At 35.7% G+C, this 17,888-nt stretch overlaps 1 protein-coding gene across 5 annotated transcripts in view; it reads left to right on the top strand.

Annotated features, from left to right (window-relative positions):
• The first annotated feature begins 2,732 nt into the window (after window positions 1-2,732).
• The window catches only part of LOC134748024 (serine/threonine-protein kinase minibrain), a 174,882-nt gene continuing 159,726 nt past the window's right edge, over window positions 2,733-17,888 (top strand). For 2 of the 5 annotated variants that reach the window (XR_010128378.1, XM_063682734.1), the window contains exon 1: window positions 2,734-3,707. Coding sequence is in view for 4 of the 5 variants with exons in the window: in XM_063682734.1 (XP_063538804.1) it covers window positions 3,647-3,707 (61 nt within the window). In the remaining variant the exon portion in view is untranslated. Of the gene's footprint in view, window positions 3,708-17,888 lie in introns of all 5 variants that reach the window. The other 3 variants (XM_063682737.1, XM_063682739.1, XM_063682735.1) reach the window with 2 other exon arrangements.

The raw sequence follows: 17,888 nt of genomic DNA, 5'->3' as shown, positions 1-17,888 counted from the left end.
GGTTGAGTCCCTAAGAAGGACATAGGATAGTTTTTATCCCGAAAATCATCCCTTAAGAAAGTAAAAAGCGGGGTGGAATTGAGATAATTAATGAAGTGCCTGCTAATTTGTGTGCATAATATGCTCAAATTGAATTTGCTATGAGAATTATTCCTGGTACTACTTTAGCTGCTGTTACTAAGTCCACGCAGACGAAGTCGCGGGCAAAAGCTAGTATACAATATATAGCAATTATGATTCCACACTCGCACAACGTCACGGCGATTTCGCAGTTTAGTTTGCGGCAAGATGGCGGAAAAGCATCAGCTGATCTAGTTTAACTGTTAGTTATCTACGACATCATACGTGATTTAGCTGCTTCTCCATTTTGTTTTGAATATAATAGAATAGAATATATTTATTTGTAGTAATTGTATATCGTCATATTCAAAAATTATTATTTACAATTAGAAGAACAAAACAATAATAAAATTATAATACATTTACTTTTAATTTATTTAGGTTTGTTGTAAAACCGTAAAATACAGCCGCTAAATACAATATAATCATAATATAATTAACATTTATCTTAGCACTGATGAGCCAAAATAGTGTGTAAATGAGGGCTATCGTTTTTTTGCTCACCAGTTGGCGCCTCTGTTGATGGTGGTCAATCAATCAATCTTTGGGTATTATGGCTCCATCGATATTGTCGATGATTTCGCCAACGTCAAGGTTAAGGAAGACGCGTGCTTTATGAAGGCAATTGGCCGGTGAATATTCACGACGCAGTTCACTCAGATGAGAATCGAATGTAGATCTACGAGGACAAAACAAACATATATTATTAGAACTAACTACTACAAATACAGGTTATTGTTTGATGGTGGTCCAAAAGACTAAAGAACAGCTGTCAGTCATTGAAGTGACAAGTGACATTTGACATTTCGAACTATGGAAAAGACATGAATCTAGTATAACTGGATCGGTCATGAGGAGTGGGGGAAAATGACCGAACGGGATAGTCTTATGTATCTTTCAGTAGGAGTAGCAGAGAAAGCGCTGTTATTGTTTGTCCTTGTCATAGTTTCACTTTTCCACCGCTGCCACAACCGAGGTTGTGGCAAACAAATAAGTACGTGACATGTCATGTTTGTTCGTTGCTTGTTTAATTATCGTTGTTTGTTTGACATGGTGCTTTCTCTTGTGAAATATAGTGATGGTTAGCGTTTTGAATGCTTGAACTTTGATAAAATACTGGTGAATTGTTCTGTAATCGGCCGTAATAGCCGCTCTGAGCAAAAATATGAGATCATAATCTTTCACACGTAAGTACGGTATTTTACACCTTCCTCTTAACGCAATATGTGAGAATAACATCGTAAAATTACGTTACACTCAAAGCAATGTAGAATCAAATGATTTCAATAAAAATATCACAATTATTTACGCAAATTAACAAAACATTATTTGTAAAATTATCCGCCCAAATTACGTAGGTAGGTAGGAGTCTGAGGTCAGCCATTTTTAAACTTCTTCTTAATTTAGCTGCATAACAATCATGTTAGGGATACCAGATGAAAATATCATAATTTTATGGGTAATTTTGACCTCGAAGTTTTTTCGTACTTCTAATTCCAAAAATAAATAAACAAATGTTGTGAAGATTAAATGTGGTGTACATTAATTGGTGTGATTGCGATTTGTGATTTCTTTAAATTAAAACCCTTAATACATTTTATTTTACGTTTTATTTACTAAACATGTTTAGTTTTGTACCACCTGCGCGAATTATAGGAGGTATTTCATTGTTTATACGCCTAAAAAGGACGGCCCATTGACATTTTATTTAACAATTTTTTAATACCGTCAAACAAGCTAACTTTGCCTCCAGGGTAATCGCCCCAACGTGATATCAAATATTGGGGTAATTTTTACCAATATGGTATCCCCACGTTTATGACGTCATCTATGTCTATCCCTTACGGGCGCACGCGTATAGCTGGTCTATGTAATGCTAGGTCTATGGGAAAAGACCACCATCTACACTAGCGCCCCTAGCGGCGAATTCATACGCGTTAGCCCTCATTGTGTAATGTGGAGTCTTGCAAGTTCGCGCTTTCCTTTAACGCCCGGCCAAAAACCGACAAAAAATGGGGAACAAGGTGCGAAGGCGTGAACAATCTGCGAAATCGGTGCCACTTTACACTAGTAGTAGCACCCAAAAGAAAAAGATGAGTATAGTTTGTTTTGTTCTTATTTACTGACAGTTTGGTTTGACCAACTATAGGTAAACCTTTGTACAGTAACTGTTTCTTTTCTAATTTGGAATGAAAATAACGCATTTGCATTCGTTCATTTGCACCCTGATCATTCGGATTCGCATTCGCAAATGTGAAGAATGCGACATTCGTGACATCCTTACTATAAACTACTACTTTAGTGGAAAAAATATGCGTTGGCCACATTTCTGAAAAATATTTTTTCTTTTAATTTTGTCTATGGTCACGCTTTGTACGACGCGTTACACGCAAGTTTTTTCTAGACAAATATTATGATAGTTGTATAATTACTTTTTTTATTTAAGTTAAGACATGATGCAATAAGCAGTGTTAATGTGTTTTATTATGTTGCGTTTCCATGTTTTTAAATGGTTATTTTAACCGATTCTCTTTAAAAGATGTAGAAGCGTAAATAGAAACGCAACAGAGGGCTCTAGCATTAAAAACAAAACGACCACAGACAAAGTTCGTGTGCTTTTCGGTCGAGTCTGCCATGTTTTGTCCTATTTGTCGCGCTTGAACAACGCGTTTATTGTTTTAAGCTGTTATTTTCTGAATGTGTTACGGCATGTGTTTTGTATACAGATTGTTCAGAAGATAGTGCTTTGATTGTAGTAGTGAAATTATAACTTGATTAGTAATTTCTGATACTTGTGAGTGCGAGGGTGTAATTTGTGTTTCACCGAAATTTAGAATCGTCTGCAAGCTCGCTGCGATTTCTATAAAGCGAGATTCTATTACAATTTATGGAAAAATCGATGAAAAGTTATAGTTTAGTTAAGAAATTGGTCGATTCTATGGCGCAACCCACGTGCACATAATATATCGAGTATCTCATGCACATTGTTATTATTTTGTTGTGAGCCCGAGCCCGTCACGGTTGCAGACCAAGGATCGGACCGTTGAAGGGAAATCGCGTAGTCCGTCTTGCTCCCTCGCGTCGCGTGCTAGCATTCATTCATTGTGGTATCGGATTATTAGACGGTGATTTCTCGCTGTGCAGTATTTGTGCAGCGCGAGGATAAAGCCGTGGTCGGTGCAGCGACAGCGGGCGCTCGGCACGAGCCCACGTGACGCGTGTTTGGGTGTTAGTCGGGACGGATTGCGGGCGGCCGCAGTGGCCGCGCAGCGCCGGAGGTGAATCACCGCTGTAGTTGTCTTGTGGATCTGTTTACGCGAGTGCATCTAGTGCGGAAGTGAGGCATGTGCGGCGCGCGACGTCGCCGATGACGACCGCGGTGCTTTAAGCTGTGAGCTGTGATAGTTATGTCGTTCGGGTTATGAGTGTGTGACAAAGTTGTAGTGTAAGGACACTGGAGCCCCTAGCCGGAGTTGGGCCCGCCGGGGCGGCCCTAGTGCTTCTCGGGGCTCCGCACGAAGGCAAAATGGCTGCGTGGAACCGCCACCACCATTTTAACATGCTGATGGACGAGAACGCCAAGAAATGTAAGTATTTCCATTACAGTTTACTTGGCCAATGCATGAAACACACTTGACAAGTCCTTTTTTGTCGCTTTGCATAAATAAAATTTATATGGTAATTTATTAAAAGATATTCAATATCCTTAACCTCATTGATGAAGTCCTTAAAAATTTATATATATATTTCATTGGGAAACAAACAGCTTACAATAATACAGGATATAAATAAAATATGACTAATACATGAGCCAAAACAGTTTCCACTAATGGAGAAAACAGAGATTTAAAAAAAAGAGTACATCAAAGCAGCATCATGCATTTGCAACAAAATTTGAAAAATAATAAATTAATGCAGATATTCCACAATTTATGTGCATTGTTTCCTTTATATAATTATTAATATATAAGCATACTTTTTTCTAGCATATTTTACGCCAGAAAAAAAAAGACCGGAGTAGACGCATTATCATGTTAACCTTTCGAGACCCGTCGGCTCCCTGGGTAGCCATATTTACTAGAATATGCGTCCGGGTCTCGAAAGGTTAAGAAAACTAGATGTCATTCTTTAACAAAGAAACAAATTTACCAAGCTTTTGTACTGAATAAATCGAGGTTTGAATATTTAGTTATATGCTGAGCAAGCTCTAACAAGATACAAGTTTTTTACATATTTAGTACAACAGACTGAAATTGCTAATAGAGCATTTGTTCTAGTTCGGGAACTAGTGCATCTATATGAGATATTATTGATAAGATATTGCGACTCAATCAAATGATTCAATAACTTAAACAGAAATATCTGATCTTCATGTTCTCTACGCAGCTTAAGACTTGTAATAGTATCACCAACAAACGATTTAAACTTTTATTGCATCCATTTAATAAATTTATTTTTAATTCTTTTTATATGATCATTGTGTACCAAAATATTGAGGATTCCAACGAACTGAAGCAAATTTCAAATGTGACCTAACAAATTTTTTAAACAATAGAATATTATAAAAATACTGAGGTAAAATTATTAATACATAAAAACTATTACTAAATGATGATTGAGTTGCATTTTTTTAAAATTATTTATTTATTAATTAATCCAAGAACATGTTTTAACTGAAACAAGTTATTCCAATTAGTAAGAACCTGGTCAATTAAATAACTCTATTCATTTAAGTTATGAGAAACTTAGACAATCAAATATGTTTATGTACCTATTACACAGCCAGATTGACATATTCATGTATGTTTCAAACATAGACCAATTTTTGCTTGCTAGCGTTACGGTGATACTTGACTCACCTGTTATTGTTGTATGTATTAAGTGAATACCTATTAAGTGATAGTTATTTGTGTCACTTGTTGCAAAACATGATGTAAATGCTAAATAGCATTACAGAAAAATATATTGCATGAGTGATGTGATTCCAATTTGTTTGCATTAAACTTTGCATTAAGTTGGTCTAATTTAAAGTTACCAGTACTGTCCAGCAACTGATATTTATGAATTCATTAACCATTTGACTGCAAAAGACGTCCACAGACACAGACAGTAACCGTTTAATATTAACCTCAATGCATTCCAATAAGTTTTATTATAGACTGTTACATAAAATAATAGTGGTTAGCTGCAACCACAACCAGTGGAACCTGTGTCGAAACGTCGGTATACAAAGGAAACAAAATAAAATCGCGATAGACCCCATTGTAAATGTGCTTTCAATATCCTTTATTTTTAAAGGATTTTTGAAAATTCAACCATCACCATATTTTTATCGCCCATGCTGAACAAAATTCATCATTACTTGGTTATATATCATACACCAATAAAACTTATGTTTTGGGAAAGTTAATAAAAGTCCCGTATATTTTGTAATATATTAATTGCGGTAAAGCTATAATTTATTGAGTTAGAATCATGTTTTATAAAAAAAAAAACATTAATATTTTGTAAACTATTACAGTTATTATTATTATTTAAGCTTTGTTTCTCGCACATCTATTATAAAATTGACTTTTTTTTGTTATGTTTTTATGATGTGTGATCCCTTGAGGGTAAAAGCCTCCTCCATCTTTTTCCATTTCTCTTTGTCTGTAGCATTGTTCTCCCAAGTATTTCCTGCAATTGCTATGATGTCATCGACCCATCTTTTTCTTTGTTTTCCTGAGTTACGTTTGCCCAGTGGGCCTTTCCATTTGCAACTATTACAACTATTACAGTTATGACTACGGTTATTGAAAAAACAATAATAGTATGTTTAATTTATTTCAAAGGAACTTCTCACACGAACTGATCCATCCCATGGGACTCGAGATGTGATGGTGGATTTCATCACTAAAAATTTCACCGTACAAAAATTTAATTTTTTGAAATGTTTAATTTAACACGATTCTAGCTGTCTAAAGTAATAGGGGACTGTATATTGAAGATATTTATGGTATTTATACAATCATTTGTGGCTTGAATTTGAAGTTATCACTTTCGGAAAATAAAAACGCAAGATGGTGATGACAACTATGGTATGGTAATGACTCTTTTATGGACGGTAATGATACTGTATGTACGGTGATGACGATTTGACAACTAATTTATATATATATTAAAAACGTATTAAAAAACAGACTTTTTTTAATTGTAAGGATTGAGAACTTTAATAAACATTGTAATAACATGTGTGAACAGAAGACTAGCTACATAAATTATTTTCAGAAAATTATAAATAAGCATATGTTATTCATATAGATAAATATATAACAAGTATTTGTATTGTATAATTTTAAATAATTTATATTCCTAAATAGGCAATTTATATATTAAATTTTTTTTTTGTTTTTTCAATGTTAAATCATATTATCAATATTGTACTCTTATTATCAGTTTAAAGCCGCATCTTATTTTATCTACTGCATAACTTGACATTTATATCATATTAGAAAATTGCTGGCTTACCAATGAGCTTAATTTTTATGATATATTACTTTTTTATTGATAATTTGCTTCATTACATAAGTTTGTATTTTTTTTGTTTTATAAATTTAAAACTTTAAAAATAGCTATAATGTTTATAAAAACCATATATATTTTGTTTACTAGCTAAACATTTATATATAAACCATGTTTTATAAGTTGCAAGATCCCTACTTTTAATGCATGTCATAAGTTACAAAATGTTGGGTATTGGGTCCGGTGACTACCCTGGTATAATTAGTAATTGCTGTAATTATATACATCAATTAATGTAATATGATCAAAAAACATAAGGCCATTACGATAGTAAGCCAGTACCGTAGCCTATGGTCACTTAAAGCTTAATAGATGTTGCTTGTTTAAATACCTTTTATGTGCTTTAAAACCTGGACCGAATGATAATAACACGACTAACATGCAATTGCAGACTCTTAAGTTTCACGATTTACATGTATTAGATTATTAAAAAAAAATTGTATGTTCTAAGTGGCCTTAATTTTGCCTACTTAGTCAAAATGTTATTTAAAAGAAATAGTTATATCTTTTTCTACGTTTATAAGGTAGGCATTATATAGTGTTAGAAGATAGAGAACGTTTTTCAAACATACAGCTTAATTTTAAAATGAATTATAGCAAAATAACTAGTAAATTTTCTGAGAACCGTCATCACCATACACATAAAATCATCACCGGTCGTAATTTTTTCCCGGTGATGACGGGTATGGTGTTGACGATTTGAGAGTTTCATGTTTTTATTTCTAAAATACGAATAATAGTAGTTTATGTCTATACCACATAATAAACTTCATCTAGTTTTCCATTCATTACAGTAATTATTTCTAATATATCATTCGTAACTTCTTTAAACCAAAGCATGACGGTGATGATGCTCTGTTGTGACAAACTACGTGTTACAAATTTGTTCGTAATGTTTCTCACGATTCAATCATGTGGATTTATAGTGAAATAATTTTTTGTATTTTATACTAAAGTAAAAAATAGGGCAAGGACCTTTAGCGGTATTTTGTTGTTCATACACGGAGATAAGCTCCCATTGACATTATCACGACGGTGATGACGAATATTCGTGACAAAATTTTAAATATTTTTAAATGTACTTTATCCGTGAAGGAATTATTGCATATTTTTCATGTGTTAAACAACAACATGGAAAATATATAACTGACAGAAAAATCGCACTCGTACGATAGGTATGCGATAATTTTCACTGCAAACAAAAAGGTCCAGATTTTTCCGGTAGACGGTGATGACTTTAGACACATGAAACATTTTATATAAAAAAAACTTTTAAGTTATTGGAGATGGTAATTGAAGGAACATTAAGATAATAGTTCTTAAAAACATATAAAAAAGTTGCAACTCGGACAACTTACTATTTTTTTTATAAAGACCGAACCATAACTTTTCGCCGGATTTTGAATTCACGTCCACGAGGAACACATCCAAACCAGTTTTAGGTATTTAGAAGAAATATCGACAACTTTTCTCAATACAGGCCGGTTTAATATTATTATTTATTTTAACGCAAACCCCCCCCACAAGCTCACGTGATAATTATGTATTCATTCGTTTTTATTGCAATGGCGGATTATTGAGGACTCCCATACAACAAACGTGATCTTTTTGCCGTTTTTTGCGTAATGGTACGATAACCCTTCGTGCACGAGTCCGACTCGCACTTGGCCGGTTTTCATTAATTTCATTTGAGGTCACCTATTTTCTGAAGTTCCTGAGTAAACAGATAATGCATGTCTCCTTCAGTCTCTGCCAAATTTGCCTCTAATACGTAGAGTTTAAGTTACAATACAGATCCACTCCTCCCATTTCCACCCCTTAGCAACAATCAAAGGACAACCTGCCCCGAGTTATATCTACCCCTTGATTCATTGGGCATAATACGATTTTCCGTTCTACCACCTCCAATAGAGACATGCTTTCTATACGCTGTAAGCGTGTTCAATGCTCACCCCCTGCGACCCGTCATGATGTAACGCCTACATCCCTTTGACCTGCTTCTGTAATTGTTTAGATGGGACGAACCCTTAATACGCTTGATAAACCTTGTTTACTGACTATAGTTGAGGAGAGTATTTTCAAAAGGGCTTATTTCTCTATGAACACCACACAAAAATAAGCCCTTTTAAAAAGACACTCCTCAGTTATCTTTATAGACCGCGAGCCAGGAACAGATTTTTATGACCAATCGCCTCCCGGGCGATAACTTGTATAGTGGTTAACGGCTATGTATGATGAACCCTCGTGGGCGTCAGCTGCCGCTCCGTTGGTGGGTTGAGGAATGGCAGCCACCGAAACACGTAAAAAAATATTTTTTCCACGGTCTTTCCACCGTGATTCAACCGGCTGATTTTTTTTTAAAGGTATGATAGCATCTGAACAATCATCTGACAAAGTATCAGCCGGGAGGCGATGACTGAAAATATATGCTCCGGGCCCGCGGTCTATTAGATTAGATCTTGTTGGAAGTAAAATAATGCCATGCTTTACCACCTAAAATTAAATAATGTATTTATCTGATTGGCGTTCCAAGTTATTTGAAGTTCATGCCCATTTCCAATTATTTATAACTCGGTGATTTCAGGCCATGAATATTGTCTTTTATGTTTTTTTAAATGTATGTTTAAACCTATACCTAATCTAAAATAAAAAAAAGTGTTTCAGGATAAAACACGGATTTTCTGTTTAGATGGTGCTAGTAGTGGATACTACAGGGTGGCCAACTTGGAGGTATACAACTTTTTTTGCCGCACTTTTATTTTGGCGGTAAATATGACAGTCGTTGCATGAAAATTACTTTTTGTAGATACGGCAAATATGTTATGGAGCGTTTTACGACGGAACAACGTGTTTTAATTATAAAAACGCTTTACTCAACCCAATCATGTATTGCGGAAACTCTTAAGAAAATTGCGGCCAATTTCGAGAAACGGTGACATTGTATGGCCCCTAAGATCGCCTGATTTAACAGCTCCTGACTTTTTTCTGTGGGGCTATCTAAAGGGACGTGTCTATGCTAACAGGCCAATGAACCTTCAGCAATTAAAACAAAATATTCGAGACACAGTCACTGAGATAAGGCAGGAAATGTGTGAAAATGTGATGAAAAGGGTTCACATCTGCCATGCTGCTAGAGGTGGACATTTGTCTGAAATTATTTTCCATGTTTAACTACCGGCCCTAAATACTATATTTAACAAGGAATACTTAATATTTTTTATATTTCATAGAATAAAATTACAAAACTGAAGTGTGTACCTGTTATTTGGCCACCATGTTAGTAGCTTAATTTTGACCTCCTTAGACAAACACTATATTGTAATAACGCAGGTACCTCTTACCTTTATTTTTCCCAGACCTACAACAAATAAAGAGTTGTTACAAGTTACAATTAGATACAATGTTAATATTTAAATTCCCAAACATCCAGTATAATAGCACTGGTTCAAAATTACTTTATAACATAATTTGTAGTTTATTTTGGGGCGAATTATGATCGGTCCATATACTCCCGACCCGACCCCAAAAATTGTTTAACGCGAGCGCCGTCGACCCCTACCTTTAACCTAATTCTGTGTAGCCCTCGCAGTGTTCCATACTTTATTAGATAACACGACTTTTATGTCTCTCTCCGCAACAGCATGGTTACTATGATCAATTGGGATACAATGGAGCTTATTGATTGGTCAAATAACTTCATTTCAATCACTGTTTTTTATTAACAAGTTTTTAAAATTAATGTGTACGTACAAAGCTGGCATTTAACTTTCTTGTATAATTCCATGCTTTTTTGGGTACTTAATAATTTAGTCGTCCAGTGTCAAAGGGAAAAAAGATGAATGAATCATCCTTGCACTGTTGCAGTAATTAAACTACGTAAGGTAGGGGTCCTTCGTTCTTCCTTTGCTATAATTTTCCTCCGGGTGTTACCTAGCTCTGCGTCGCTCGACTCCCACGTTTTTGGCACTCAACTTAGAAATCGTTGCATTCGCCGGATCTAAATAAACACAAAAGATAGTGCTCTTAAAATCCAGTTTCTGGGAAATGCGGGCCAGTCTCGGTTTATATTTACCTTCACGTAATTAGCTAAGTAGGTATTTAGCGGAGGTGAGCTGTCACTGCTATGACCTATGAACAGTTATTGATCAATTTGATCATTGAGTAATCTGTGGTTTACTTAGTACTTCAGAGTATTGCAAATACGATCTATACCTATTAGCGGAAAGATAATAAAATAACGAAACTATTGCTTGGGGTTGGGGGCGGGGCGCGAGTGACTAAAACAAGTGTCTAAACCAGGGATTCTTAAAGTGGGGTCCACGGACCCCTTAGGGGTCCGTAGCATGTTTATCGGGGGTCCGCAGTAAGTCAGTTACCTACTTTAAATACTCCTTACTAGAAACGACGTACTTATTAGAAAATTTTGTAGTAAACTTGACGAAATCTAAGTGTAATGAAACTTAATTTAAAAAAAAATATAGAGGGTTTTTATTATTTTCCTAAAATATTTTTTGACCGGGGTCCGTGGAAATATTTAAATTGTGAAAATGGTCCGTGACTGCAAAAAGTTTAAGAAACCCTGGTCTAAACCGTGAAATTATTTAATGAAACGAATGCTGTTCAGATGTGGGTTTTTTAAAGCAAATAATCATCAGGGATTTCCCCCCGAGCCGCTGGCCTAAATGCGAAATCTTTCTTACAAGGATAAGGATAACAGGTCTCTGACAATATTGCTAACAACCTCTTTGAAATTCATGAATGCGAAATAAAACATGCTAATTCCGTAGAATGGTTGAGGAAACAAAATTTACTTGAATAAATTAGCGGAAGGAAAGAATTGTTACTAGGGACAAAATTATTACGCAAGTCAGGAAGCGTTAAAATGTACCGCCTCCCTATTTATGAAAAAACTGCGGATCTAAAGAGGCAATGAAAATTGTATGACGATGCTTGGGGTGGGAGTGCCAAATAATTTGCGCGCGTTCTGGCCGGAACCGTCGGTATGGCGGCCGCGGCCGCCTCGCATTTTTGCCTGCGATCAACTTTCATTCTCTCTCTGAAAGCTGTTGCTACGCGGATGCTGGCCTCACGGTGCGCTGTCATTAAAGCCAAACGCTGTGCAACGTTATGTAGATGATAACGTGATCTTTGGAAAGTACTTCGAATATCTTCTGTATCCGCTTTGTGCGATAGCTTTATAAGTAGATCGGTAATCTGCAACCAATATCACGGTCGCTAATTAAACGACGAAAATATAAACAAAGAAAACAAAGCGTTCTCCCCTATAAATCATGTTCAAAATGGCTTTTTAAAACACCGCGATTTCAACTTTCAATTGTAACAGTGTTACCTGATTGGCAGCTCACGGATTCCATGTCTGGCTGTGCGCAATATATACTTCATTTCACGTTTGGTTAAAAAATTAACGTAACTGAAACGTATGTGCGGGCTCGCCGATGTTATCGTTAACGGTACCGCGTGTCTGGACCGTGCGGTGAATGGTCACCTTTCTCCGACGCAGAGTCTAGCTAGACACCAGACATTAAACGTCACCGCGACCGGTGAATGAGTTTCACATCGGAATGCGGAACAACGATTTATCGTAGGTACGGCCGAAATTTTCGGCGCGATGAAAATTGCCGAGAATAATTAGAAACTTGGTGGCTTTACGCGTATTTCACCCGGTTTCAGCTAAGTGTGTCTAAGCCGTGGCTTACTTAATTTAGCTGAAAATGTAATTACAATGCCAGGTGTTAGGGAATCTTATCTATTCCTTATTTTGTAGGAACAGTCTTTAGAATCGGGGCTTACATTTATTATTTCTGTTGGTTGGTTGGTTGGTTTTATTGGCCCCTATCGTCCAAAAACACCAATATACATGCAGTATTTAATACATACCTACCTTGTTACACTTTGATATTTGAACCTTGAGTAATAGAGTAGATGTGTGGCTCTTGGGGCTTCAGACGATAGTACTTAGTTATCATAATAGGGATGTTGACATTAATCGCGAATATATAAAATGTTATGTTTTTACCATAGCAGGGAATATTAGAATGCTGAAAATCATATTTTGTAAGTGTAAATATGCGTAATAAATTAATTAAAAATAATTTAAAAGTATTTAAAATAATGCCCAGCATCACGTGACTGCAAACGCAAATCGGAGCGCGTGACGTCACGTTGTGAGAAACACTCACAGACAAGTTGTCAAACCTGATGGTGAGGACCACCAGGTCAGTGCCAGAGGTGGCACTGAGAGCAGTTTATCACATCGTTACGACATCAAAATCACGTGACAGCTTAGAGCGTTTTTGCACGAAATTTGAACACTAAACTAATTAAAGTCGATTTTTTATTAAAAACCGGCCAAGTGCGAGTCGGACTCGCGTTCCAAGGGTTCCGTACATTACACAATTTAAACAATGTATTTTTTTGTGAAACGTGAGTGAAATGTCTTTAAAAAACCCGTAGGGGTCGGATCAAAAACTAAGTAATTAAGTCCGACTCACGCTTGACTGCACATTTCTAATAGGTTTTCCTGTAATCTATAGGTAAAGATCTATTTTGTGTTTTTTTTTTTAAATATTAGACCCAGTAGTTTCGGAGATAAAGGGGGGGGGGGGGGAATGGTCATGTTTTGCCTATTTTCTTGAATAACTTCTAAGCTGTTTATCCTAAAATTATCTAAAAAAAATTGTGTGAGATCCTCACAATGAGCTCTTTCATTTGATATGTAACACGATATAGTTTGAAAAACTATTTTTTTTTATTTGCTCATTTACCCCGCAAAAGTGGCCCCTATGTATAAAATTTATTTGTTTACGTTACATGTCCGTCTTTGGTTCATAACCTTACATATGTGTACCAAATTTCAACTTAATTGGTCCAGTAGTTTCGGAGAAAATAGGCTGTGACAGACGGACAGACAGACAGACGCACGAGTGACCCTATAAGGGTTCCGTTTTTTCCTTTTGAGGTACGGAACCCTAAAAATTAATTAATAAAAAAATTTTTTTTTGCAATAATTACGTGTCTATCTATAAAATAAAACGGTTCTTAAAAACTGTCACTATCCCTATACATTAGGAAAAGTGTTTTTTACGGTAGATAATTAAGTACATAATTTCAACATAAAGTAGGGGAAGGGAACACTACTACTCCTAAACTTTAAGTTATATTACTAAGGTATATTACTAAGTTACTTGGCGCAAATGAATATGATTAACTATTTGAAACAATAACAGAAAAAAACATTTCCTATGCCATAAAGCTGTAAAAACTTTTAAATGGAAAATGTGTTCACCTTAAATTCTGCTCGTCAAATTACAATCACGTTTATAGAAGAGTAGAAATCGAATGTGGGTACTCTACTCGTAGTTACCAGCGTTAAACAAAAAAATAACGTGATATTGAAAAACTCGTTTTGTCTTTCTTAGTGTGTTATTCCACATCAAGTAGTTGCTGAGTACACCCTCTGGTACTGTGTCATGAAGGACGATTAACACACACATACTTAAATCAAATGCAACATTTCCCAATTGACAACAATAGACTTTCAATACGGCGATGCATTAATGTTATTCCAGTGAAACTTGAAACAATGATTCGACCACGTGGACGGTGTGTGGGCATTCAAGCCCCGATGCGAATACTGCGCTCAGGTGCATAACAGCCAACTATGCGTACTAACGCAAAGGTCGTTTGTGACCTTGTTCGGTTGCGAATGCAAATGTAACGGCCCTGAATGGTAGCGACGATTTCTCCTCAGACTTTCCGGTAAAGGCCAGAGATGCAACGGATAGTTGTTTGGCCGGATACCGGATGTTCGGCCTGACCATAGGCCGAATATTCGGCCGGTGGAACAATACCGTCTATACCTACATTTCGGTTTTTCACTGCGCATTGTGCAGATTTTGACCTGTTTCGTAGTGAACGTTCGCGCGGACTCATTTCTAGGTTCGAAATGAGTGCGCGTGCAAGCGAATGGAATGTTTCAATTGTTTTAAAATAATAAACAAGTACAATTATGACCGTGACTGTTTCTTAAATGTAATTTGTTTACTCCGAAATCAAGCAAAGTTACTAACCGAATATCCGGTGCATCTTCTACTTCAGAGTCCTGTAGCTTGTAGAAATTTCTGTGATACAGTTTGAGTTGGGCTTCATTTGTCAAGCAAATAAACTCACTACATGATCATACATTTTCCGTTTTTTTTTATAGGTAGATACTTAAATTACAAATATTTTACGATGTATCCCGTTTCCCTCCTTGCCCTTTTACAAATATTTCACGATGCATCATCAACGGGATACGTTTCGTTAAATTAGAAATCCTATTGTAGGGTTTTAACAATGCTCTGGACTTTCAGATTTGCCAGATTTTTTGTATTCATTTTGTTCTTAGGTATTTTAGAAACTAGTCGTTAACTTTAGTTAGCGTTTGTCTCTGTAAAGTTAGTAAGCTGTTGCGTGCAACTTAGAATTTCGTTCGTCAGACAAGTCGGTGAAATTTGAAGAAAAAAAATTTACGCAACCCTGTTTATGTATGTTCAGGAACATATTTTCTTTCATAAAATATAAGTTTCATCCTTCAGACGTATTAGTGAAGGTCGACCATATATAACGTATCTCCTACTATTTTGGTCTGTTTTGAATGTTTTATAAAGATGGACCAAGAAGAAGTCTTTGATCTATTCAAATAGCCATTTTCACCAATGTGTACACGTTTGAATTCAAGTATAATTTTGTTGTTGTTTCAAATTTGACCCCTCTTTATTATCATAACAGCGATTTCGTAATTAGCTAATTAATTACCTGTACACGTCTATATCAAACCTACTATGAAGCATCGTTGCGAAGGTGTGACGAGTTTTCCCTAACGTGCCCCTCGTGCCGGTGCCGTCGACCGTCGACCCCGCCAAGGTTTTTGCGAGTCCAAAATTACTGTTATATTTTAATAATTGAATGACTGTGGAAAGTACCAATAGTAACGGGAAACATTATAGCTGTGTTATGTGCGGAGCTTGACTTACTCTTATTATTCTGTACAATGACCTGAGGAGCCAAATTTCGTTTTCTTTTTTGCGCATCACTATTAACATAGTCGAAAAAAGTTGAATATGATCGTTTACTTTCATGGAACACATATATTTAAAGTTGCAACATCAAACAGTTAGCCTCTGGTGCGAGACGGACTCGCGCACCAAGGGTTCTGTATAAATATATATGTAGTTTGATATGTTAAACAGAGTATTTTGTTTTTATAATATATTCTGGAATTTATAGTCTTTTCGAATAATAAATAATAACTTATAATTCGTTATGGTTTCAGTAATTAATTCTGCATTTTCGAACCTCACTGTACATATGTACTTTCCTTCAAAATGAGGATCCGCGTGACATAACACGTCGCTAATGTGTTTAGGAATACCCGGCCATATCAGGCGGCACGACTTTATAGTTAAATAGCATTCGGTTAGGATTCGCGAAGGCTCTAGTCGAGTGTTAATTTATCCCCGATGGGCCCCAGCGTCGTTGACCGCGGCGTTTTTGCGCATCTTGGCACAACGGTCGACGTCGCCTGCGCAATCACATGCTCTCTTTGTATGGAAAGCTGCATAATAGACGTATCGTCAGGAATGTTAAGTTTGTAATTTTTTGACAACAACATGAAATATCGATGGGACTCTACCCCAACACGTGGAGTTTTCGATTCCTTAAGTACCTAGCATAAATCCCTACAGGCTACAAGATTAATATGCTTCAGTCTCTAGGTTTTTTTGTGACGCCGTTTTACTCAAAAGCTTCCCACAGACCACGTATTTTTCTTAAGAAAGTCTCTATCGCGCTGCATCCGTATAGCTCCTTTCTTGTCTTTCATTACGTGACATTCCTAAGCTCAAACTAGTGATGTCCATAGAATGTGATTGTTTACTATTGATAAGGTAAATCAATTAAAATTCAAATTACTTTTGCGAACAATTTACAATAAAACAAATAATATGAGAATTACACTTACGGTTAGGTACCAATTTTCCCTTAAACTTAAACGTTAATTTGTCAATTCAGGACTACATTTTACTTTTAGCGTTGATAAAAACAGTGCAAAAATTAACCACAAGACCAATTTTTTACAAAATGTGAAAAACACACGGTTGCAATTTTTAAGATGCATTTTTTTTATTCAATTTTGAGACTTGAGTGAGAATATCGGGCGCCGGTTTAACTTTATAATTTTTGATTTTTTCTGTTTGTCAGCCAACATGGAAATGATAGTTCCATTCAGACAATAATTTAAACCTCATTTAATTAAAAGATTGTGTTAAATAACATTTCATTTACATAATAACAAATAAATATTCGCTATAAATCATGTTAACTCTAAATAGAATTATACAGGCTGTTTTTTATTGGGTGAGTTTTGTAGGATACCGCGCTCATATACGAGAATGATCTTATCTTAAGAGACCTTCTCTAACTTTTTAGTAGTAGTAGTAGTAGTAGTAAATCACTTTATTGTACAAAACAAAAATTGATAACATGAAATTCATATAAATTTAGGTACAAAGGCGAGCTTATCCCTATAAGGGATTTCTTCCAGCTAACCTTAGAGTAAATGAGTGACTTTTTAATTACGAGAAACATTTACAAATTTTATTAAAATCATACATGGTGTGAGAAAAACGTTAGTTATGACAAAATGTTTTTTATCTCAGCAGCTACAAACAATGGTGCTTAAAACAGTGAGAAAAATACGATTTTGCGATTAAAATGCACAGTTTTTGAGTGAATGGGTGTTTAGGCGGATGAGTGTATAGGTGAATGCGTTAATGTGTTTCCTTCCCTATACATATGTTTTTTTACCGCTGAGGTGAAAAGTTGTATAAACCAGAACCAGAAATTGAGAATGTACCATTTGTAGGTACCTTTTTTGATGTGCAAAAAACACATCAACATAGCATTCAAAATATGCTTGCATATTATTATATTATTGACCGTGATTGACAATGTAATTATTCAACGCGTCACATCACTAGCGCCCGGCAGATATTTTTGTCTGACGCCCACGTGTCTTTGAACGGACCAATCACCGCACGATTTTTGGCAGCATCGCTTTCATGTAATAATTACTCTAAGCTAAGTCTTTAGATAAATACGTGGTCTGTGGGTTTTCCATATTGTTTGTGATTTTGTTAATAACATCG

This window comes from Cydia strobilella, chromosome 15 (genome assembly GCF_947568885.1).
Source record: "Cydia strobilella chromosome 15, ilCydStro3.1, whole genome shotgun sequence".
In the NCBI taxonomy this organism is placed as follows: Eukaryota; Metazoa; Arthropoda; class Insecta; order Lepidoptera; family Tortricidae; genus Cydia; species Cydia strobilella.
This window is presented reverse-complemented; position numbering and strand designations above follow the sequence as displayed.